The 26,048-nt window shown below is 43.9% G+C and overlaps 1 protein-coding gene across 6 annotated transcripts in view; it reads right to left on the bottom strand.

The window, feature by feature from the left end:
* The window catches only part of CNTN5 (contactin 5), a 3,179,309-nt gene that overhangs the window by 112,607 nt on the left and 3,040,654 nt on the right, over positions 1-26,048 (bottom strand). For all 6 annotated transcript variants that reach the window (XM_069202389.1, XM_069202386.1, XM_069202392.1 and 3 more), the window contains one exon: positions 23,635-23,869. In XM_069202389.1, the coding sequence (XP_069058490.1) occupies positions 23,635-23,869 (235 nt within the window). The remainder of the gene's footprint in view (positions 1-23,634; positions 23,870-26,048) is intronic.

Genomic DNA, 26,048 nt, shown 5'->3' on the forward strand with positions numbered 1-26,048 from the left:
ATAAAATGGACTCTGATTGATCGAATTAGTTCTGCACTAGACTGAATGTGTGGACATGGGCTTGCATGCTGATGGAAACCCGTAGCTCATTTACAAATTAGAGCCAGCAGCTGGAGCTTTTAGACTAACAAGAAGGTGTGAGGATGGAAGGTGGGAGGGGTCGCCAATACTGATTACACTCGAGACTTTCCCAAATTCTAGCGGTATTAATCAGAGCAGGTTTTAATAAACTCTTGTGTTACCGAAGGGCTATTTAATTTATAATCGGAGGATGACAGCTGCGAGGAAACCTACACAGGCCCTTATCCAAATGGATCAGCTGGCAAGAATGAAAATGATATCTTGTGTTCCATTGCTAAAATGACATTATAATAAGACATTTTCCACCAAAACACGAAAGTAGTCAAAGCGAAGGGGTGTGCAGTTTTTAAGTAGGTTTTCAAATGATCTTTCAATAGTAAATTAATTCCAAATGTTCAAACATAGGCAGAGTTATGGAATGAAAAGGTATGAGAAAACATCAGTTGTCAAGTGCAGAGCTAACTCCTATGTACAGTATCCTATGGAGTTTTTTCATCCACGAAACCCCTGCTCTAGGCTTTTAGCCACCAAATCAACCAAGGGACATCTTCAATATCTTCCATAAAATAACAAACATGGAAGTTGTGAAAAATCTCCATGAACCACATAGGATAAAATCAAATAATTTTTCACTGTTTTTTAAGGAAAAATAACAACCACTTGAAAGGATACACACAAAAATCACGTGCAATACAAGCTAAACCCTGTATGAATCTGACCAACCACTATCACATCCCTTTCTTCAATCATGACAGTGGAAGAGATGAACATGCTAGCTAAACAGGTCAAAATATAGAAGGGAAGAATCATGCCACCCATCCCTTCTCAAACAGCTCCTTCGAATCCAGAGACAACGTCGTCCTAAAAGTAAACCTTTCTAAGAGGATAGTTCATGCATTAAGGAAACAAGCCACATTCACCTGAAGAATCCCACAAGTAACTCAGAGAGTCTAGCTCATTATAAATGGATCGAAATCTGTCTCTTGCTCAAGCAAAGCATGAGCAACAAGCCCACTAGATTACTATTATTTCAGCGTCAAGTCCTTCGCATGGGCATAAACAGCAGTAGAAGACCTAGAACAGGATTTTTTTCTACCTTGGATGAAGGGCAATATACAATCCTAAGTCCTCTTGAACTTTCAGCAATATATGAAGCATTGGAGTAAAATATCCTAGAGAGGCTAAAGGAAAGGTCGGGTGTTTCAGGAACAGCCGTGTAATGGACCCAAACAATTGTTATCAATCTGTAGCAAAAGACAAGCATAAGGATCTTTGAAATCTTACTGTGTATAAGATCCTGCATGGCATACCACAGAAATTCCGACTACCTCACCCCTCTTAGTCATCATAAACATGTGCACTCTGGCGCAATATAGTGACCTCTTCAGTAAGTGCTTGAACCATTTTGTATGTTGGATGTTATGAGCCTCTATAGCCAAAATAGCTAAAAAAGAGAGACTCCATCTCGGATTGGTCCTCATGGCAATAAAGTGACACAGTTCGCATGACAAGCATACACAGAACACCATCTCTCTAACTCAGGGTGACTTAAATCTCGAAATTATATTGAGCATTGTAAGAAATGTTATTACTGGTTGAAAGGGGTGAAACCCTACTCAAGCAAGAACCACAATCCTTGTCAGGGTGAGGCACAAGCAAATCCACAAATTAACCTGTGCCTAACCCTCTGGTAGCTTGGCACAGAGCAAACAGATTTAACTTTAAGGTAATGTGTAAAGTATTTATACCGCACTTCAAACAGAAATAGAGTGAAACACAACATAGAATAATCCCATATGAATTGAGAATAAGAGTACACTTTAATAAATAAAACAAGACCAAAAACGACAAAAATCCAATCAGTAGAACCAGAGCTATTTTAAAGATGTCAGTGAAAAAAGCACAAATTACCAACTGTGGATATCTGGTCACGCAGGACCTTGACAAATTTGCACGTTCAGGCCGACTGCAGTGAAGTGTGGGATGGCTCCGGGAACCCAGTTAGGCCCTCTCAACAAGAGTATCTTAAATCCTGTTTGGCAACTGCTGCAATTCCCCTTTTGGGGATGAATCACTCAGCTGAGGAGATACAAGGGTCCTGCGGAGCTGCGATGCAAGGTCCTGCATAATCATTTAGCATTCCATTGATGAGGGCTTGCAAAATGAAGTTCGGCACTGGGGATGTGTCAACCAGTTGAAGTGTTGCTTCAGTTCCGAAGAGCTGCGAGGCTGCGATGCGAGAATCTGTGTCTTCATCGAGAGTACCATCAACAATAGATCTGCGATGCGAGGGCCCATGTCAGTGAATCCTCACAGCAGAGGCAATGCATCGGCTCTGCTTGGGTTTGCGCAGCGCAGCAGAAGAGATGTGTTGGTTCTACTGGATCCATAAATGTGCTTGCAGAGCACATTCAGGCTCATTTCCAAGGGTCAAGGACTTGGATGGCACCACTTGGCAGGGTAGGACTCACAGATGGCAGAGGCCAGGTGCTGGGTTCAAAGTTGCTTGAGCCTTCTGTCCCTGAGAGTCTAGTTAGGCCGGCCAACTAGCCCTTGGAGTTGCTCTGGGGTCCTGGGTTCAAAAGATGCAGGTTCAGTCGTTCTGACCCAGACAGCATTCCTTCAGAACAGCAGTCCCTTAAGCAGCACAGCAGTCCTTCCTGACAGAATAGCCAAAGGTCCCGAAGTGTACTGGAAAGTTGGTGTCTAGTGTCCAATATTTAAACCTTGGACTTTCTTTGAAGTGGGAGAAGCTTCTAGTGGTTTCCATTGGAAGCCCACGGGTTTCCTTCCTTCCCTACCCTGGCTCCAAGCTAGCTACAGGGGATTTGCAGCCTTCTGTGTGGAGGCTCTGTCCTCCCATCCTGCTAGTGATGTCACATCTAGACAAACCTAAGCTCTCTACTGTATGTAGCTGTCTAGTGTGGATACACAAAGCCCAACTGTCAGCTACACCCAGTCATTTTACCAAGAGACAGGCTGCAGGCACTAACTGGCCAAGGCAGGAAAATGGCAACTTTCAAAAAGTGAAATGTTAAAAATTGTATTTAGAACCTAACTTCACCATGAGAGAGGATTTTTCATTACAATTTCAAAGACACAAAACATGAACTGTTTAGCTGCTTCCATTTGGAAATTATCACTTATTACATGTAATAAGGTAACTTCAACTCTCCGATGGGAGAGGTAGTTCTTGCAGTAGTGAAAATTTAACTTAAGAGTTTTTCGCTACCAGGGCATGTAAAAGTACATGTTCAACTTTTTAAAATACACCACACCTTGCCCTTTGGGCTGTCCAGAGCCTACCCTATGGGTGACATATGTATAAAAAGGCAGGTCTGTGCCTGGCAAAAGCTTTGTTTTCGAAATAGCAGTTTAAAACTGTGCATACAGGTTGCAATGGCAGAACTGAGACATGTTTAAATGGCACTTAAGTAGGTGTAGAACCAGTGCAGGAAGCCCACTAGTAGCATTTAATTTACAGACCCTGTGCCACATCACTAAGGGACTTAAGTAAATTAAATATGCCAATCCGGTATAAGTCAATTCTACTATGTTTTAAGAAGAAAGCATAAGCACTTTAGCACCGGTTAGCAGTGGTAAAGTGCACAGAATCCTTAAACCATCAAAAACAAAGTCAGCAAAACAGGAAGATGGAAGGCAAAATGATAGGGGGGGGCACACAAAGGATGCCAGGTCTAACAAACATCAATCACACATTTGCACATCAAGTCAATCTGGTGGTCAGGCTGGGTACACCTTAATTATCACTGCTCTCCAGCAGACACATCAGTAAGTGGAATTTTCCTGATCTCTGTAATGGCCAGATGAATTTACTGTAATATGGTGCAGAGAAGCCTACTAAAGAGGCGTACATGTAGTAGACAATTAATGTTTGTATGCACATGCTATTTCCATAGCACAAACCAAGACATTAGAGCACTTTGCATGTTTTAAAGAAAAACACAAAGATAATGAGTAATAGAAGAAACTGGTTTGTGGTTTGCTGCTGCATTATCAGGCAGTGTTCTTTAAAGTGGTAAGTCTTCACCTCTTTCTTGAGCTGGAGCAGCATTAGGATGGTCCTGATGGATACTGGGATGTTGTTCCAAATCCTGAAGGCCTGCTGTCTTGTCCTTTTGTTAACTTCTTAGTCTGCACTCTGATGGTGTCCTGGCTGTGGGAGTTCCTATTAAATAAGCAGGGTTGCTGGTCATGATGGCTTTGTGAAGGATGCATCTAATCTTGAAGATGGTGTGGGTAGCAAAGGTGAGCCAATGGATTTCTATCAGTTTGGGGGTGTTGGGATCATATATCTTAAGGTCCTGGAGAAGCTTACTGTGGCATATAGGGTGCACCTAAGAGAGTACCAGTGTGGAATCTGAATTTTTGTGTTTTTGGCAGTGTGTTCCTTGAGGGAGAGACTAGTGTCCAGGATGAATCAAAATGACTTGGCATTTGGGGTTTGAAGCTGTTAAGGGGTGATTGACAATACAAAACCAGACACCCAGACTGGCTCTAAAATGTGACCAAATGAAGCCCACACTGAAAACACATCATTTACTTATTGTGGCATGTAGGATCAAGCTCTAAGTTGTTCACAGTTCATAGGACATAGATGTTTATAAGGCCTGCAGAAACTGACCTGGCATGGTGGCTTACTTTGCATCTTCCACGCAATCACGTTACAGACTATTCACCAATAACATTTGAAATGACAAACACGAGGCAAGATTCTGGCTATACAAGGGCCAAAGTTCTGGAATGCTATCAAACCAAACTTAGAAGCCCAAGCAAACAATATAATACTCGGAAAGAAATGTTACACCTTTTCTACAAAAGAATCTCCCTCTAACACTGCCGATTTTCCCTCTGCCTGGCAGTACTCTTGCCCAATGCTGAGCCTAAAGGGCCAGATTTACCTAGTCTTTCATTATACTAAGGTTGCTAAAAAGGGTTTGTTTGGGATTAAATAAATTCTTAGTAATAAGAGTGAGTTTGTGCTGCCCCAGATGAAGCACTCCTAAAATATAATGCAGACCAGTATAGATGACATATGACTCGTACACTTTCTAGTCCTTCTAGTCCTATGTAACACTTTCTATGCATTGATTTATACAAGTATCATTCATTATCTCTGTATATTGTGTGTGATGTAAAGTGCTCTGATGCTCTACACTGGTACGAGTAGCACTATAAAAACAAAATAGAAAACATGATACAGGGGCTATGGATAGATGAGGTGCAAACTTGGAGGTGGTAGCGAAGAGATCTGTGGAGACGCAGGCCATAGTGGGGCATCAAAAAAGATTGATGCATGGGGCACCACCAGTGTTAAGGGTGGTCCTGCTTAGTGTTCCAAAGCTGCCCTATTGCCCACCCTCACCTAAGAAACAGACATGCTCACATTGCTACAGCAATACTGATTACTTCTTCCTTTGTGGTGCATGCAGTCCTACCCTGCCCAGTTTAAGTTAGCCAGAGTTTGGGAATCAAGAGTCAAGAAGGGAGGTGACTGCCTGAGATTGGAGACATGGGAGAATGCGTTCACAGAGGAGGAGGATTGTAATGAACATTCTAGTTATCAATTAAAAAAGTAGCTTTTCGAAAACCAATATCCAATTCGAAAACAATGCGAGTGATTTAAGATGGGGAGGTAAATCTAAAGAAAGCACTTGGATTGACTAATATAAAACCTACCATATTTGTTATAATACACTTGGCCTGTCTGGCCAACACGGACTACAATTTTCTCTCCTTTTAAGGCCTAGAGGTTTGACAGACTGAGTGCTGTCAGAGCCCACTATTAGACCTGTTGCCCCTTCTTCTCCAATTTGCTGACCCTATTTTGGTTGGCTTTAGGACTTTGTGCACTTTACCACGGCTAACATGTGCTAAAGTGCTTGTGCTCTCTCCCTAAAACATTTTAGATTGGCTTATACCAAATTAGCATATTTAATTTACGTATAAGTCCCTAGTAAAGTGGTACTACGTGTACCAAGGGCATGTCAATTAAATGCGAATAATGGACCTACAGCACTGATTGTGCCACCTACTTAAGTACCCTTTAAATATCCCAGGCCTGCATTTCAGCGTGAGTGTGTGTGCGCAGGTTTACACTATGTCGACCTGGCACAGTAAACCATTAGCTGTGCCCAAAATTTCCTTATTTATATATATAAGCCACCCCTAAAACAGGCCCTGGACAGCCTCAAAGGCATGGTGCAGCATATTTAAAAAGCTGAACATGTACTTTTCGATTTTATATGTTGTGATAGTGGAAAACTCTTAAATTAGTTTCTCACAGCGACAAGGCCTATCTCTATTGGAAAATGTCCCTCTTTCAAGGGTCATCCCAAACTTTATGCATTTCTCCTCCACTTTTTCTGATGTCATTTTTGTTGGCTTTAGGACTCTGGGCACCTTGCCACTAACCAGTGCTAACAAGCATGTGCAGTCTCCCTAAAACATGGTAACATTGGCTAATACCCAATTGGCATTCTTACAAAGGGCCAATTTATCCATCTACGTAACTTCTACAGGGGAAGACTAGAGTTCAAGCTTAACAGCACATGCGGCTCTAAACACTTAGGGCCATATTTACTAAGGAGTCAGCCAACATAGCAAGACAACTTTCTGCCCTGCATTGCATGACAGAGGGAGAGAGGAAATGCACCATATATATTAAGATATGAGGCACTCTGTTCTCTCCCTGCATTGGCGCAACTGAGTGCAGCCTAGTGCCAATGCAGGCTCCCTAGTGCCATGGTGCAAATGACCCTGCGTTACAGGCATCTTCCTGCCCAAAACAATCCTTAGAGGCACTTAAAGAGGAGAAATAAATATGTTTCTCCTTGTTACACCTCTGTTGGGAAGGCGTAACATTTTGACACATTTCCAGGTTTACTATTCTTAGTAAATCTGGGACTGTGTCAAATTCCATGGGTGGATGTATGAGAACATCCACACACCACCCTCTGGAGCTCTTTCCCAATGCAGAGTATTGCAAAGTGTTAGAAATGGGGTATTTGGTTGACAGTCAGGTTACCCCCTGTTTAAGCAAGGACCCTCACTCTAGTCAAGGTAAATGAGAATCATCCTTAGCTAACCCCTGCTCACCCCCTTGGTAGCTTGGCAGAGCAGTAGGCTTAACTTCAGAGTGCTAGGTGTAAAGTATTTGTACCAACACACAAAGTAACTTAATGAAAACACTACAAAATGACAACACAGGTTTTTAAAAATAGGAAATATTTATTTAAACAAAACAAGACCAAAATGACAAACATCCACAATGCAAAAAGAGTCTTTAAGTAGTTTTAAACACACACTAACGTTGTCAGCGTGAAAAAGTACCTTGGGCGCGTCAAAAATAACCCAGCACGGGCAAGTGCGTGTCAAAAAGGGCTTGCGATGCGTTGATTCCACTCACGAGCGCGAACTTGCGTTGTTTCTCCTTTCGCAGGGTCAGGGCGCATCGTTTCTTCTCTCCGCAGGAGAGCGATGCGACGCTCCGGTCAGCACTCTTGGGTCCGGGCAGGCCTTGCGTTGTTTTTCCACTCACAGCGGTACTTGAGTCAGAAATCCAGACGCACGATGATCCGAAAACCCCGCAGCGCAGGTTGTGATCTCCCAGCCTCCGTCAGCGATGCTGCGCGTCATTTCTCCTGCTCCATGCATCGATTCTTCGGTTGCGTTTCCTGCGAGCGTCATTTCTCAGCTGTGGAGCCGCGGCACGTCATTTCTTCAGCCGCAGATCGGAGTCGCGTCAATCTTTTCCCCGCACGGCGCTCTGTGCGTGGATTTCCTGGTCTTTAGGCTGCCAACTTCTCCTTCAGGGCCCCAGGAACAGGATGGGCACCACAGGGCAGAGTAGGAGTCTCTCCAGAGACTCCAGGTGCTGGCAGAGAGAAGTCTTTGCTGTCCCTGAAACTTCCAACAACAGGAGGCAAGCTCTAAATCAAGCCCTTGGAGATTTCTTCTCAAGATAGAAGGCACACCAAGTCCAGTCTTTGCCCTCTTACTCTGGCAGAAGCAGCAACTGCATGATAGCTCCACAAAGCACAGTCACAGGCAGGGCAGCTCTTCTTCTTCAGCTCTTCTCCAGGCAGAGGTTCCTCTTGCTTCCAGAAGTGTTTCTAAAGTCTGTGGTTTTGGGTGCCCTTCTTATACCCAATTTCTCCTTTGAAGTAGGCCTAAATCAAAGTAAAGTCTCTTTTGAATGTGAAATCCTGCCTTGCCCAGGCCAGGCCCCAGACACTCACCAGGGGGTTGGAGACTGCATTGTGTGAGGGCAGGCGCAGCCCTTTCAGGTGTGAGTGACCACTCCTCCCCTCCCTCCTAGCACAGATGGCTGGTGCACTGTACTAGGGACTTACTAATAAATCATATATGCCAATCATGGATAAGCCAATTACATACACATTTTGTAAAGGAGCAGTTTAGCACTGGTTAGCAGTGGTAAAGTGCCCAGAGTAACAAAAACAACAAAGTCAGAGTCCAGCACACATCAACAACCTGGGGAACAGAGGCAAAAAGTTAAGGGAGACCACGCCGAGGATGAAAAGTCTAACACAAAGCAGCAACTTGCGTTGCCTTACGTTACTCTGGATTACCTAAGCCACTCAAGAGTCACGCAAGGTGGCTTTGCATAGCTTAGTAAATCTCACTGAAGCCCCTGAATTGATTTGCATTGACTTGCACCGCCTTTCCTGGAACAATGGCAAAGCAAGGTCTTTGTAAATATGGACCTAACTTTCCAGTTACCTGGTTAAACATACAAATGGTCTGTGCATGGTGCACCCACTCAATGGGACCACTGCTGAACACCCAGATAAGAAAACAATATGCAACGTCCAGATATGATTCACAATATGCTACATGCCATATATAATATTATTCTTACTGGAAGTTATTTTGTTTGAAACCTCCATGTGTGTACCCACACATATACTTGGGTTTCTACTTTGCCCCATAGAAAGCATTCCAATACCATCAGAGGAATTGTTTTGGCTCTGTAACCACAGGATGAATATATCAATCAATCAATCAGAATTTGTAGAGCGCACTACTCACCCGTAAGGGTCTCAAGGTATTGTGGGCGGTGGGTCCTCTGTGCTTCAGGTGAAGAGCCAGGTCTTAAGGTCCTTCCTGAATTGAGGTAACAATGGTGACTGCCAGAGATGAAGAGGCAAGGTGTTCCAGCTCTTTGCCACAAGGTAGGTAAAGTATCTTCCTCCAGCCAAAGACTTACGTATGCGGGGTATGGTGGCTAGTGACTATTGAGTGGAGCGGAAAGGTCTGGAGGGAGAGTGGAAGGTGATATGGTAGTTCAGGTAGGTGGGTCCTAAGTTGTGGAGAGCCTTGTATGAGTGGACAAGGAATCGAAGTTGATCCTTTTCTCGATGGGGAGCAGTAGAGGTCTCTTTTGTGTCTGCAGCGGGAAACATCCAGGATGAGTCTGGTAGAGGTGTTTTGGATGTGTGGTTTCTTCAGTTTCTTCTGGGTGGTGCCGGCATAGAGGGGGTTGCCATAGTTGAGTCTGCTGGTGACCAGGGTATGGATTACGGTTTTGCGACAGTCGTTTGGGATCCATTTAAAGATCTTCTGGAGAAGTCGGAGTGTGTGGACACAGGAGGATGCAACAGACTTGACTTGGAGGGTCATGGAAAGAGATGAACCTAGGATGAAGCTGAGGATGCGTGCGTGGTTTGTTGGGGTCCAGATGGTAGCAGGCCACCAGGAGTCGTCCCAGGCTATTGTGGTGGGTCCCAGGATAAAGATCTCAGTCTTCTCAGGGTTGAGCTTGCGCCAGCTCTCCTTCATCCAGATGGCGACGGCATCCATCCCGTTGTGGAAATTCTTCTTGGCAGTTGTAGGGTTTTCGGTCAGTGAGATGATCAGCTCGGTGTCGTCGGCACAGAAGATGATGTCTATCCCGTGGTTCCTGATTATGGAAGTGAACCGGGCCATGTAAATGTTGAAGAGTGTGGGGCTGAGGTAGGAGCCCTGTGGTACTCCACAGCTGATCTCCATACGTTCTGACAGATATGGCAAGAGTATGACTGTGTTCTGCCAGTCAGGAAGGAGCGTATCCACTGTAGGGTCTTTCCACGGATGCCAGCTGCGTAGAGTCTGGATCTTAGCTTCTGACTAAGACCAATGCATTTTCTTCCATCCCTTCTTTCTGCAACATTATTAGTGTGTTACAGCATAATGTGAAGCTGTGGTATCTCCTATAGTTAGGCTAATAGTTGCTTCTACTCCTTAGCTCATATTATCAGATGATTAGCTTTCTCCTTTTATAGCAATGTGTAGCACTTTAATTGTCACTGCAGAGAGAAGATCTCAATTTATTCTATCTTCCTTAATGGCTGCCTTCTAACTGTTGAACCTGGTCCTTTCTGCAGGGTCATCCCCATACCTTTTGCCTTCCTCCTTCCCTTTCTTCTGACCTTATTTTTTGTGGCTTTAGGACTCTGGCTACTTTGCCACTGCTAAAGTGCATGTGGTCTGCTTAAAACATGGTAACCTTGGCGAATCATTTATGGGCATATTTAATTTACTTATAAGTCCCTATTAAAGTGCACTACATGTGGCCAGGGCCTTCAAATTAAATGCTACTACTGGGCCTGCAGTCATGATTGTGCCACCACCTTAAGTAGCCCTTTAAAAATCTCTCAGGCCTACCACTGCAGAGCCCATTTGTGCAGTTTTAAACTGTCATGTCTACCTTGCGAAGTAAATGTTTTGCCAGGCCCAAATCTACCTTTATAATCATATAAGTCAACACTAAGGTAGGCCCTGGACTGTCCCATGGGCAGGGTCAGTGTATTTAAAAAGTTGGACATGTACTTTTGAGTTTTACATTTCCAGATAGTGAAAAACTCTTAAATTCATTTTTCACTACTGCAAGGCCTATCTCTCCCATAGGTTAACATGGGAGTGCCTTATTACATTTTATAAGTGTAACTTCCAATTGGGACCAGATAAATATTTCGAGTTTGATGTCTCTGGACTCACAATTCAAAATCACAAATTACGGTGATGTTAGCTTTTAAGTTGCAAGACTGAAAATGTCACTTTTGGAAAGTTGGCATTTTTCTTCTTTAGCCATTCTGTGTCTCTGCCTGTCTCTGAATACAAGTGTGGGCAGGTGACAATTGGCCTCTTGTACATTCCCTCTAGATAGCCACACACAAAGGGAACATAGATGTGTCTGATGGGCCACACACATCCTGATGGGGCATGAACATCTTGATAGGTCTACCTGGGCAGAATGAGAGGGAGAAGTTGACACACCTGAACAGGCTGAGTCCTGTGACCTCACAAATGGCTGCATAACCACCTATAGTGTTTCTGGAGCCACTTTAAAGGCCTCTCTTGGAAGTTTCCACCTCTTCAAAGGCAGAACTGGGTATAAGTACTGGACCCCAAAACCTCACCAAATCAGTACACCTCTGGACCTGCGGACATTCTGCCAGGAAGACAGACTGTGGCTCCAAAAGGGACTGACACTCTGCTGGATTCCCCCTTTGCTGTGTCTAATCTGCTGCCCTCGTTGTCAGGAGTGAGAAGGACTGGACCTGCATCTCTACATCCCCAGAACCAAAGTCACTCCAAAGGCTTGCTTGCTTGCCTGCTGTTCTGAATTCTCAGCTATATCAAAGACTTCACTAACCTCTGCTACAGATTTTGGACTCTGCCAAGTATGAGTTCTACCCTACAAAGTGGTGCCAGTCCAGTCCTGGACCCATGGAAGTCGGTTCTGCAGCAGTGTTATATGAAAATTCATGCATCACCGTCACTGTGACGATTAGAACTGCTGCATCTCTCCTTGCCACTGAGGACAAGAACTTTGCATCATTGATTGCGTGCCTCAGGATCGACACATCACCATCAGCCCTGGAGCATCCTCTTCACATCACGGGTGGCGCAGCTCAGCGATGATGCATTGCCGCATTGCCTTCAAAGCAAAGCATTCGGCGATGTATCCCCGCTTGAAGATCGATGACTGCATGGCTCGACGACGCATCCCCTGATGGCACGGATCAGAGCCGATGCACCGCTTTTGCATTCATCTTCTCTGCTCCTCGCATCGGATCTTCGACATCGATGCAACCCTCCACACAAGGTACTGTTTTAGCGGGACAAGGTTGGTCCTCATAGCCAGCCTGCACTCCATTGCGGTCGGCCTGAACTTTGGCTTTAACCTGTTCTATGGCGACCTGAGAGCCCCGGTCGGCGCTTTAAGCACTACAACTGGAAATATTCTTTAAAAATCAATATCTCGACTTCTCTTTTTAGATTTTTGTTGTTTTGGTATTGCTTTGTTCATTCAATTAAGATGTAATGTTCTAACTTGGTGTGGACTATTTTTGTATGTTTTTTCACTGTTTTAATGTTTTAAAGTGTTGCACAAATACTTAACAGGTACTCTCTTAAATTAAGCCTGCCTACTCTGTGGCACACTACCAGAGGTTGAGCACAGGTTAATTTCAGGTGTGTATCTGACTTACCCTGACTATGATTATGGTTCCTGCTTAAACAGGGTGCATACCTTTGCCAACCAGAAACCCAATTTATAACATTAACCTTTATTGACTGTATAAAAAGCTGGGATTAACTACAATCTTTATAGTGTTAAAGTTGTTGTTTTTAAATGGGCAGACCCACCTCTGGAAGAAATCCCTCTGACCTTCAGTGCTGCCTCCCATGTATTTCAAACTGACAAAAAAATATCTCTCCCTTCAAGTCAACTCCATTGTACAAAAGTGTTTCTGCCATCTGATAGAAAATAGTTCCCATCCATGGTATACCTGCTATGCAATTGGACCAATCACCAGGTTTATGTGGTCATTTTCCTCCCTCTTGGTCACCTCTTGAGTGATGTTAACAGATACAACTGCAACATAGCTACTATACTGGGGACATTTGATAAATTCAAAAGTATGTGCATCTTTCTCCGAGCCTGCAACAAGTCCAGTGGCTACACTCCTCAGACCGGGTGATCCCGCTAGTTGTCCGTTTTTGCTGCAAAACTAACAAAGTCTGATGGAAGCTATCATTGTGTGCCGCTGCTCTCCAGTCCCCTCTTCTTGATGTTCTCCACCAATCAGAAGCTGATTGCCACGCATGAATCAGCCTTTCAACAGTCTCACCTTATAGATATGTGAAGTATGTCTTCGTGACATTTGCCAGTTGATGGTGCTATGAAGGAGCTGCGAAATGTGGTTAAAAGATCAACATTCTGACTCCCCTGGCAATCAGGTTCTCTCATGTGTGATGTGCATATGCAGAGGAAGGATCTCAACTTTTTCATTTAGATTTGAAGAACTGTACATCCCAAATGTAGTGTTGTTCATCTGAGTAACAATAACTGAAAAACCCAGAATGCGGTGGTAGAGGAAGATTTCTTGTCAGCTCTGTGATCACAGATGCCTTTTCGTGTTCTGACAGACTCAGTGTCCTCTTTGCCTGTCTTTATAAAAGCAAACAGAAAGATGTAAGCATGTTCAGCAGCCCATGGCTGCAAAGCGTGCATGAAAGAAACAACTGGGATGTGCATAATGTGGTAGGGTATACCTGGACAAGCTGCTACTGTGTTCAGTTGCACAGAAAATAAATTCTCTCCGACAAGTTATTAGAAAGAAAATGGCCCTTGTTTAAACCATTATCAGCTCTTCTCTCGCTACATGGATTCAGCCTTGCAAAGAGGGGTGATTATCTAAGACCTCCCCTTTGTAAAATGAGGTAAACAAATTGTCGACATGCTTATCAGTAGAGGTGGAACGGGATGAGGAGGATGGAGATTGGCTTTCTGCCCAACATTAGAAAGTTGAAAGAAGACTATTTGGAAAGGGGCGTAGGTTTAAATTTCCCTATTAAACGCTTTGTAATTTCCTTGACTCTAATGGTACATTCAGACTGCTAATGATGTACCCTCAAGGTACTCATTCTCTTTTTAAGAAACCCTGCCTTTGGAAAGTATTACATAGCTGGGAAAATAGCCAAAAGCTGTGGGGGTGGATTGATTTTTTTGTATTTAACTTCATATAAAATCATGTATTGACATTTCCCGCATGTTTGTGTCAGTGGTTTCAGAATTCAGTACACTTGCTGGATCAAAATCAGATTCTTCTCTGCGCGTTTGACTGTGTTGGTGGTAATACTAGGTAGCAATTTGCACTGTGCTTGATGCTGGCATCATATTGCACTGTGCATCTTGTATTTTTCATTGCTGCCCGTGGTATTTAAACGAACATAGTTTTGAACAACACATTCGAATACCACCGACATATTTTACAGAAAACAAATGCAAATACTTCTGATACAAAATTAATGTATATGATTTGGCCTATACCGATGACAAATGTATGTGATTAGGCTAACTGACTGGTTCTCTTAGAGCAGCCTAAATGTGAAAGCTTTGAATTTCAGTAAGAGTATGCGAGGTTTGCAGCAAATGCTAGGACTTTTGTTAAGCCCCATTACCCACTACTCAGAGCGTAACAAATGGTTAACACTCACTGTTAGTTGCCCACCCCTAATTTATAGGCCCGAGCCAAATATTAGTGGATCATGAGGTGAAGGGCAATTAACAGCAGTAATAACCAACAGCATGTGAGCAATAATTCTTGTACCACCTGCCGCTCTAAACTTACCAGACAGAGGCAGATGTGCATGTTATCCATTTAAGTCTGGTCTGTGCTCCTGCTTCAAACTGTCAATGAACTTAAAATTAGCAGTGTGAAAAGTTGCAAATCTTTGTTCCTTTCACGACGCATTTTTTTTTTTTTTTTTAACTATGCTGGCAAAGTTTGAAAAAAATCAAGAAAGAGGGACTCTACGCATGCCTCCTGAGATTACGAAATGTCCATTTCATACTCCCTAATGTCGGAAGTTGTGACTTTCAGTAGTGTGAAATGGGAAGGTTGTAGATCGTCGACATGAACTGCTTTGCAGCCAGAAGTCCTACGAAATATCAGGCCGGAGGGAATGCCTCAGGATTGGAATGATACAAAATTTCGCACATCTCATAGGGTGACGTTTCGTTCAAATTCAAAAGCAAAGTTTCAAATGCATTCCACCTTACTTGCAGGCATCAGCTAGTGTCTGCATTCTACACATTCTGATTGGCTGAGTTCATCTCAGAATTACATACATCCTGCTAGTGTGTGATAAAATAACTAATTGATGACTCTGGAATTACTCTCTCTTATTTTGTGCATGTGCTAGCTTAGACTGCCCACTGAAACCTACGTGTTATGTTAGCCAACAACTGCAAAGGCCAATGAGAAGTATTACACAATGAATGGGGTCAAACGATCATTTGTAGAAAAGGTGCTATGTGAAATTATTATATATATATATACATATATATATATAGCAATGTTCACCATAGCTTTTATGAATCTACAGTAACAATTTATGCCGCAAAACCCTCAATAAATGTGTCCTGCCACTTCTAAAGGAGCAAAAATGGTAAATACTGTAAAAGGACCATTCCACCAATGAGAGATGTTGTTACAAGACATTCAGTCAGGTCTTAAAGACGCCTCTGCAATCTCGCCATTAGCATTCCCAATTGTCCATTTTAGTAACTGGTTTATGTGTAAATGTTAATGAATTTATGGTGGTGTTTTGTTTTTAGCGCATCTTTTTACTGTACTGTAGGTTGCCAAAAGTAAATTAATCTCATCAGTGCACTGGTGTCACACATTAAGTAATTTATGAGAGGGAGCAATGAAGGGACACATATATGGCTTGATAGTGTGAGAAATTTCTATAAGCACCAAAGCGTGGGAAAACGCTCTAAGAAACATGGAACAAACTGCTTCTTGAACAAGCATTTCCAATGCAATAGGACGCACATATTTTGAATAAATTAATCCCGGAGATGCTGGGCGGCCCGCACACCCCCGTGCTGGGCTCTTTTTGGGCTATTTGGGGTAGTTTGCGCTTAGGCCTTCATAACATTTTGCCCACAAAACCCATCCACACTAAATTTGCATCCATTTTTTCAACATCGTAGGGATTCTAAAGGTACCCAGAGTTTCTGAGTTCCCCTGGAGGAGACCAAGAAATTAGCCAAAATACAGCTAAAATGTAGTTTTTTTTTTTTTTTTTTTTTTTTTTTTTTTTAGAAAAATGGGGAAAAAAGGGCTGCAGAAGGAAGCATGTGTTCTTTTCCCTGAAAATGGCATCAACAAAGGCTTAGTGGTGCTAAATTCACCATCTTCCCAGCATTCTGAAACAGGCAGACTTGAATCAGAAAACCATATCTTTCAACACAATGTTGGCATTTCACTGGGACATACCCCATTTTTACTAATTTTCAGCCTCCTTCCAGTTAGTGACAGAAATGGGTGTGAAACCAGTGCTGGATCCCAGACAGCATAACATTTCTGAAAAGTAGACAAAATTCTGAATGCGGCAGGGGGTCATTTGTGTAGATCCTTCAAGGTTTTCCTACAGAAAGTAACAGCTACAATAAAAAAAATATTGAAATTGATGTGAAAAAAGAGCCATTTCTGTACGCATTTTCTTCTATAAGTTTTTCCAGCTATGGCAGATTTTTGAAAACAATATATTGTTAAATCTGCTAGACTCTTCTGGTTGCGGAGATACATAGGGCTTGTAGGTTAATCAAAAACACTACGTACCCAGAGCCAATAAATGAGCTGCACTTTGCAATAGGTTTTTATTGTATACCGGGTATACAGCAATTCGTTTGGTGAAATATGAAGAGTCAAGGAAACCTTTGTATTTCCAAAATGGGCACAAGATAAGGTGTTGAGAAGCAGTGGTTATTTGCACATATCTGAATTCCGGAGTCCCAATACTAGCATGTGAATTACTGGGCATTTCTCAAATAGACGACTTTTTTTACACACTCTCTTACATTTGGATGGAAAAAATGAAGAGAAACACAAGGGGCAATAATATTTGTTCTTCTATTCTGTATTCCCCAAGTCTCCCAATAAATATGGTATCTCACTTGTGTGGTTAGGCCTACTGCCCAGGACAGTAAACGCACCATGGACACATCACATTTTTACATTGAAATCTGACCTTTTTTTGCAAAGTGCCTAGCTGTGGTGTTTGGCCTCTAGCTCAGCCGGCCCCTAGGGAAACCTAGCAACTTGTGCATTTTTGAAAATTAGACACCTAGAGGAATTTAGAATGGGATGATGACTTGTGGGGCTCTCAGCAGGTTGTGTTACACAGAATCCTTTGCAAAGTTCAAATTTTGACAAAAAAAACAGTTTTTCCTCACATTTCGGTGATGGAAAGTTTCGGAATCTGAGAGAAGCCACAAATTTCCTTCCACCCAGCATTCCCCCAAGTCTCCCGATAAAAACGGTACCTCACTTGTGTTGGTAGGCCTAGTGCCGGTGACAGGAAACACCCCAAAACACAACATGGACACATCAAATTTTTACTTTGACAACTGACGTGTTTTTTGGAAAGTGCCTAGCTGTAGATTTTGGTCTCTAGCTCAGCCGGTACCTAGAAAGAAATACCAAATGTGCATTTTTTAAAACTAGACACCTAGGGAACCCAGGATGGGGAAACTTGTGGCACTCTCACCAGGTTCTGTTAGCCAGAATCCTTTACAAACCTCAATATTTGGGGGGGGGGGGGGGGGGGGGGGGGGACGTTTTTTCCAAAGTTCAGAAATCTGGGAGGAGCCACAAATTTCCTTCCACCCAGCATTCCCCCTGATAAAAATGGTACCTTACTAGTGTGGGTAGGCCTAGTGCCAGTGTCAGGAATGGATCACACAACGGTCAATGTTAGTCCTTACATGAGGGCAACTGTTGATTCTGAGGTGATCCATTCCTGATGCAGGCACTAGGAACAAGCACTCAAGTGGGGTAGCGTTTTTCTCAGGACAGATGGAGAAACACTGGGTGGTAGGAATTTTGTGGATCCCGGCATATTCCTATAGTTTGTGTGACATAAATGCAAGAAATTATTTTTTTAATTCAACATTTCACCTTTGCAGGGTATTCTGGGTATGAAAACTTTGGGGAATCCACACAAGTCACACCTCAATGGACTACCCCGGGTGTCTAGTTTCCAGAAATGTCTGGGTTTGGTAGGTTTAACTATATGGCCACTGAGCCCGGGACCAAAAACGCAGGTGCCTGCCTTACAAAACCAAGTTGTTTTGTGATAGATAATTGTGATGTCTCCACAATACGATTTGGGTGGTGGAATTTGGGGCTGAACTAAATTGGGGAGCTCTCAAGAGAACACTCTCTCTCTGCTTGCCGCCACATGCATATGCTCTCTGGGTTGGGCTAACCTGCTGTTGTCCCACTGCACAGACTGTGCTTGCGAAGGGACAGCAGGACTGTCCTCATCACCTCCCTCAGAATTACTGGAAGAGGAGTTTTCGGAAAAATCACTCCCAGAGTCTGCGCCATTGTTCTATCCCTCAGATACTGTCTCAGTATCTGCTGTCTCAGTTTCTGATTCTACGTAGAGCTGTCCTCTACAACCTGAGTTAGGGCTTGAGCAGCAGTCATCCAATGAGCTGCCATCTCTGCTAATGGCTAAACTCTTGCTCTAAAACACTAGCCTATGTAGACAGTCACAAAATTGCTGGTGGGTGTGGGTGTACATGCAACAGTAAAGGCCAGTTACGTTACCTTTTTTTCTTCCCGCAAACAGCACGTTCTCTCAAGACACACAAAAAAACAAAAAATGAAACAAAACAAAACAAAACAAAAAATTATTTGACTTTTTGTTATTGCTGCCTAAAAGCTACAGTTGAAATGTGTCAGTTGAAGTATGTTCATTGCTTTGAAGAGACAAGCTGCAACTGCAAAGAACTGGTGGCGAATATACATATATATATATATATATATATATATATATATATATATATATATAAATATATATATATATCCCCAACACCAACAATTGCAAAACCATTGATTCGTATGTACTCCAGGAGAGTTTTATTGCTTCTATTCAAGAAAAGTGTTAGAAGACACCACCAACCCGTTTCAACCTCTCGGTCTTGATCACAGACAAACTTACTTAAAAAACAAACAAAATGCCCCTGGGTGGAGGTGGCCTGTTTTCAGAGGGGGCCGACCCACTCAAGTGAAATCCCTGGTGTCTAGTGGGGTATCCTGGCCCTGGATCGCAGCTGAAACCATTTCAGGAAGGCCTCGTTTCAAAGGGGAGAATCTCCCCTTTCAAACGAGGCCTTCACGAACGGTGGGAAGGCCCGTTTGGGCCCATTTTCCCCACCGGAGCAGGAAGCGGCCTTACCTCCGCTTCCTGCTCCTGTGGGGAAAACAGATTGTGACATCAGTGCGCAGACCCTGGTGGGGGGGCAGGGGGAGACATGGAAACTCTTCTGTGTCTCCTGATAGGGAATTAAATAAAAAAAAAAATCCTCTGGTGTGACACCTGAGGATTTTTTAAGCCCCTCCTCCCTGGTGTCTGCCACTGGTCGTGACCCACACTAGGGAGGTAGTGTGTGCATCGGCCAATGGCCGACGCCCACACTAATGAGGTTAATTGTCATCTTTTGACAACAGCGCCCACAAGCAAAACCAAAATAACACATGAGAAGGAACTTAGAAAAGATGACTAGGCAAAATAACAGAAAGTTAGTTTTAAAAAAATCTAACTTTGCAATTTTGTGCCTGCTGGGCACGTTTTTGCCAGTCACAAGCCTTCTGTTTGCGGGGCACTAACAGTTAAAAAACAACAAATTGTACCTTTGGCACTTCGGGAACAGTGGAAAGGCACAACTTAAGTTGCATCAATTCGTGCTGGGTCTCTGCTCCACACAGAGGAACAGTACTGATGCCAGGTGCACCTTGACAAATTATGAGATTGCAAAGAAGAGTGCAACGCAAACCAACAAATGGCGAGCAACAGACATGCTCCAAGCCCTTTACTGAACACAATGGAGTCTTGCAAGATAGACAAGTGCTAGCAGGTTCATTCCTAAAAACAGACATCCCACGTTGGATTCTGTCACATGGGAAAACAGAAAAGCTATTTTACCACAAGAAGCAAAGTCGTGTGCACTTAGTATGTGAAGAACGACTTTGAGAGTCTTGCAAGTTAACATATATTTGAGAATTAGAAACATTAAAAAGATGTGATTAATGAGCAGGGGCGTAGCTTGGTCAGTAAGACTGAGGGGGTGTGAGCTTCAGATTTTCCGACACTCAGGTTGGCAGATAGGCCCTCATTACGAGGCTGGCAGTCATGAGATCGCCAGCCTCACTGTGGCGGTCCTACTGCAGAGGTGCCGGCGGTAAGGACCACCACATTAAGAGTTGTGAGGGTTGGCAGATGCCTAGCCTCCACAACCCCACCTGGCCCGCCGGTGCGGTCGCACCACTGCGGCCAGCGTGGAGCACATCCAACCCGACGGCAGGCCTCAGCCTGCCGTTAGGATTACAAGGCTGCAAACAGCCAGGCTTTCTGTGGCGATCACCTCACCATGAAAACCCTGGCGGTCACGCACTCGGCAACAGGAATCTTCATACCTGTTGCCAGCACACACACACTCTGTCCCCACACATCAACACATCCCCTAAACCTGTCCACATACTCAAAAGCCCCCAACCCTTCTCGCACTCATGCACTGACATACACACACATGCAGTATACGCATACATGTACTCAGACACCCCCGCTCACTTGCATTCATCCACAGACACCCCCATACACAAACATTCATCCACAGACACCCCCATACACGTGCATTTATCCACACAGACACCCCCATACATGCGCACATACATGCACACACATTCACTCGCAGACACGCACACATACAGCACCCCCTATGCAAACACGCACACATGCACCCAAACACACAGACCCCCCCCCACACACCCTTCAGACGTTCGCTTACCTCTTCAGCCGAGGGGGACGTCCGGGAGGGGATGGGTCCTGGCAGTCTTCCCTCGCCGCCACCACCACACCAGCAGGACTCCACCAAGCCGTATTACGGCTTGTATTACGGCGGGTGGGGTCCTGCTGGCAAGGCAGTGCCAGCGAGGGACCCGCCTCTGCAGTGCCGACCGCCAGCACGACTGCTTTCTGTCTCAATAATGGCAGAAAGCAGCCAGCACTCGTAATATGGCGGTCTGCTGACCGCCAAAGTCCAAATGAGGGCCATAATGTTTAAATACATGACAAACAGGGTGCATGGCAGGGGCCAAAGGGGCAGTAAAAAAGAAGAGAAATGTGGAGTGGTAGGGGTACTAAAGGAGGGAAAACACAATATTTTGTAAAATTACCAATAGTTTTGACAACTTTAAAAACTTAGAGGGAGAGATTGTGTGCATTTTTGTCTGAATGTATGTAAAAATTCCTGGTGAAATCTGACAGACATCTCACCATACCCGACTGAAAGCACCTGTGCCCAAATATTTATCATAAATGTAATTTTTTAGGAGGCTGTAGCCCCCCACACACTCCTCCTGCAGCTATACCACTGTTAATGAGGTTACGATTAAAGATATATTTAGTACTGTGAGGTATGAATGAGAGCATATTGTCAGGGCCCGCTTTACGGCAGTGAGTCTGGTGCGTTCACACTGGGAGCTAACCTGGGAGGGCGGCACTGTCCTCAAGGGGGGGTGGGTGTTATGTTTGACAATAATTTACCATTTAAAAGCACCTGCTGCAGAGTTCCTTGTTCTTACCACTTTCAAGCAGCAATAAAAATGTCAATATAACTCTTGTGATTAATGTTTCTGCTAGAGAGAGATCGGAGTTTTGTCTGGTGGCAGTTTTGACTCGCTTTAAAGTAGCGAGGGTTAATAAGCCTGCTGCAAAGAACGTGTTTCATGCAGATCATGGATCAGTATTTTATGAGGAGAGCTGAATGGATTTCTGCTTTTGTCACAGAGATATTTGTGTTACTGCAGTTCATGAGCTACAACTCTAATACAAAACAGTGACTGTTACGAAATGTCATCAAAGAGCTGCATGTAGAGTGCATAAAGTAGTTTAGCATGTTAAATTTTTTACCCAGTTTTCCATTATCCAGTCCTAATGTTGCTAATACCGATTCATTCGAGTACGTATACATTCTTATCAGCAAAGTCAGCTTTTACCAGTGCTTAAAAAAAAGAAACGTGTGTGAGAGAAGGGCTGTGGAGAGATGAGGCGCACTTTTGGCCAGAGGTAGTGAGGGAATATCAGGAGGAAGTCATGAGGGGGGTGGCGCCAAAAATGATTGTTGCACCAGGCGCCACCAGCACTAAATCCAGCCCTGCCTATTGTGTTACCTAACCATATATATGTTTTCTGTTTATTTGTGATACCCGCTTTACAAAATAAAAGTTGAGTAGGGAAAACAAATGAACATGTTCACAAAAAGAAAGATAATTAAAAAATAAAGACTACAGGAGGGTAAAGAAGAAGGAAAGAGAACGTTATAAAGGCACTCATTGGTGAGCAATGCCATAGCAAGGTTCGTCCTATTAGTCTAACACGTGAATGTTCCAAAGAGAGAAGGAATAGACAAAAGAGGCCAATTATAAAAAAGATAAGGGATGCAGATATAGCAAAAAGGAGAAGATCAGGTGGCTGAGCACTAGAGGTGGTGTGAAGTGGGAGAATGTACACTATTAAAACTTCTAGAAGAAGAAACCAGAGGCACCTAAAAAATAACTTGCAATACGCATATTTTTTCAATATAAACAGTGAGACCATATCTCATAGTTCAACATCATAATTATATACATTTTATTCTCAATGGCATATATAAAGGGCTGAGCAAAGTATTTTACACCAGTGAGAACGTGGAAACACGGAGTTTCAAAGGAAATTTCCGCACAGAGTATTCTGAGACCATTGTCCTTATAATCGAACAATGGGAAAAGTATGCAGAATCTTTTTTCTGCAAGTTTACTCTTCGACAAAGTATGCCAGAATTTTAAAGAAAAATCACCGTCCTCGCCCACTGTTGATAGAGTGAAAACTGTACAATCTTCAGAATGTTATGAAAGTGGTGACGGACAAAACATTATCTGCCTCTGGATGTTTTTGATGGGAAACTGGGCTGGTAATGTATGCAAAAGCTGAGGACATCTCACGATGACAATGTGCTTTAGCATCGCCTCACACTTTGTTTGCAAGGAGGATGAACCAGATAACTAATGACACAGGATGCTATGTGCCAACCTCCTTCATATTCTCCACCAGGGCAGGAATTCATACGTGTACCTTCACAATAATGATGTCCAGATCTGTTGATGTGCAGTTAAGAATATAAATCTACACTGATTTATGCATACTTACTTTCATTGTATTGTAGTTGCTGATAAATAATTCCTGGATATGCTGACATAAAATTGCACGGCTTGGCTCTGCATGTAAAAATCCTGCATCTACCTATTGAATACGGGGGTGGGGTCTGTTGGCACTGTTTGAATGCCCCCCATACCTCAGAACCTCCAGACTCAATCAACAGACAATGAACGTCCCCCTACACACTATACCACACCACAACACAATGTAATATTTTCCTCAGACTGAAAAACATTTATATAAGCTTACCCCCTTCATTGGAACAGATGACAACAATAGGACTGAATGGTCCATCTCCTTTGTTATTGTATACTCCAACCTTCACTTCAAAAGGAGTAAGAGGAGGTGCGCTTTCATCTTTGTAGATAAACTTAGAGGCATCAGAAGAAGTGACCATTTTCTCTTTCCATCCCCTCGTCCCATTTGGTCTGAAAGCCACAATGTATCCAAATCCTTCTCCATTCTGAAACTCTTCTGATAATGGCTATAGATACAAGGCATATATTAAGAAAAATGGTAGGCAAGCTTGCATGCTTCAGAACAAGAACAATATTGTTAAGCTGTAATGCCAACAAACAATAAAGAACAATGGCAAGTGGAAAAATGTATTTACTATATAGAATGTAAAAGTTAATCTACAATATGGACCGACTGTACGCAACTGGAAACACGATCAATTAAACAAAGTCATAAGGTTTTTAAGTGGAAACATCTCAGGCTTTGCCATGACATAACAATGGTGTGGTGCAAAGTTAGCCGTGTTGTCATCTGTTATGGTGCAAAGTGATACACCCAGACCTCTCATAGTACCGGTTTGTAATAGTTTGGATACAGTCATTAGAAGTTGGCAAGTTGAGATTTTAACATTCCTGTTAAAAAGCTTTAAAACATATGTAGCAGAGCTTATGTACTCTCTCTTAAAGATGTTCAATACCATATCAAGCATTATGTGCCGAATAATAACAATAATAATGAAGCAATTATAAATTAAAGCTCATACTTGAAGGAGGAGCCACATGACAAATGCTAGCATGATCTTCAATATCTATCAATTTCTTGTAGCTATAATGACTCCTCTAAAGCTTCATTTTTATGAAAAGCATTGCATTCTCCCAGTTGTGGTGCTAAAGACAATTTGATTGATTTGTGAAAGCATATGATGGTAGTTGTGAAAATTTGAAGTTGAATTTGAGAAAAATATTCCAGTTCAGTTAAGGATAAAAACAACATTTTCCTTAGTTGCTTTTTTTGTCCACATCAGATTTTAGCTTTCCAAAAAGATGGAGAAATGGGTAAGGCTCCATGCAATGGGTAAACACTGACCAAACGTTGCACATTGACATTGAGGTTAAGAAATAAGCACAGACAGAAGTTATAATGATGCGCCCTGAACTTCAGAGCATGGGACAATGAGGTGTAATTGCCAGAATTGCATCCAGGAAATATTGTGCAGTAATATAGCAGGTAACCACACCCAACAGCATGATCCAAAAACTGAAATCGGGGCATGGTCTGGCCACGAACATAGATGGCCGCCTGACTGAGGAGCTCCGTAAGGTGGCGGGCCCTGACCGGGAGTGGGGGCTGCAGACCCCTCTAACTGGCACCAAGAGGGGCTGTGCGGTAGTGCGGTTGGGGTGCCGGGCACCGGGCGAGGAGCAAGACCCATTGCGCCTGGGGGACAGAGAGCTGAGACGGAGAGCGGAAATGCGGCCTATTGCTCAGTGCTGAGCCGCGGACTTCTGTGGCGGCAGAGTACGGCTGTGGAGGTGGGGCAGAGCCATGAGGAGGAGGCAGCAAAGGACGGCACAGGTGATGAGCTGCTCTTGGTGCCCCCCAACTCCCTCCCCCTTAATCGGGCCCTGATTGAGGGCTGGAGCGCTACGGATGCTAGATGCCCCTACTCCCCAACTTGAGCCCAGAAAAGACGAGTGGCAAGCCATGTGCCAGCGTGTTCGGGGTGCCAGGCAAGGGGCGCAAACCATGGCGCCTGGGGAGCAAAGAGGAGGTGCGGCCCGCAACCAAGAGCATAACCGTGGGAGCAAGGTGGCACCCTATGGCTGGTAAGGCGACACTAACGATGAGCAGTTCTCGGCGCCTTTCCCCCTCCCACCGCACTGACATCGAATTTGGCATGACAATAGAGGTGGGACCCCACTCCCCCCCAATCTGTTTCAGAGACCCCTCCTGCTTTCCTGGTTGCCCCCAACAGCCTCTCTGATACTGTGTTGCAGTGAGGATACGCTGGGATCTCCCCACGCAACGGAGTGGTCGCTGCCACACAGCAGTAAGCTGACAATACCGCAAGACCGTCAAGAGGGTCGGTGGGGGAACCTCTCTAACCCCCTCCTCCTACTAAGCTCCCTGGGGTCCTGCAATGGTGCCCCTGCACATATTGGAAGAAGGGACGGAGACACATCCAAATACGAGTACCGGATATTCCCTTTATCACTCCAAAGTGCCTCAAACGGTCTTGCTTCATGTCTCATCCCCAGGACTAGATGCCCTTCTTGCTGTTGCCCTTAATGGGAGACTCCTGATTCCCCCCTGCACAGAAAGACTGCCACGGTGCAGATCCAGCGGGGGAGTCCTTAAGGCTGCCATTGCCACCACGGGCACAGAACAGCTGGGACACAGACTGCTGCAGACAGCGTGACCCTATG

Source organism: Pleurodeles waltl, chromosome 8, assembly GCF_031143425.1.
Source record: "Pleurodeles waltl isolate 20211129_DDA chromosome 8, aPleWal1.hap1.20221129, whole genome shotgun sequence".
In the NCBI taxonomy this organism is placed as follows: domain Eukaryota; kingdom Metazoa; phylum Chordata; class Amphibia; order Caudata; family Salamandridae; genus Pleurodeles; species Pleurodeles waltl.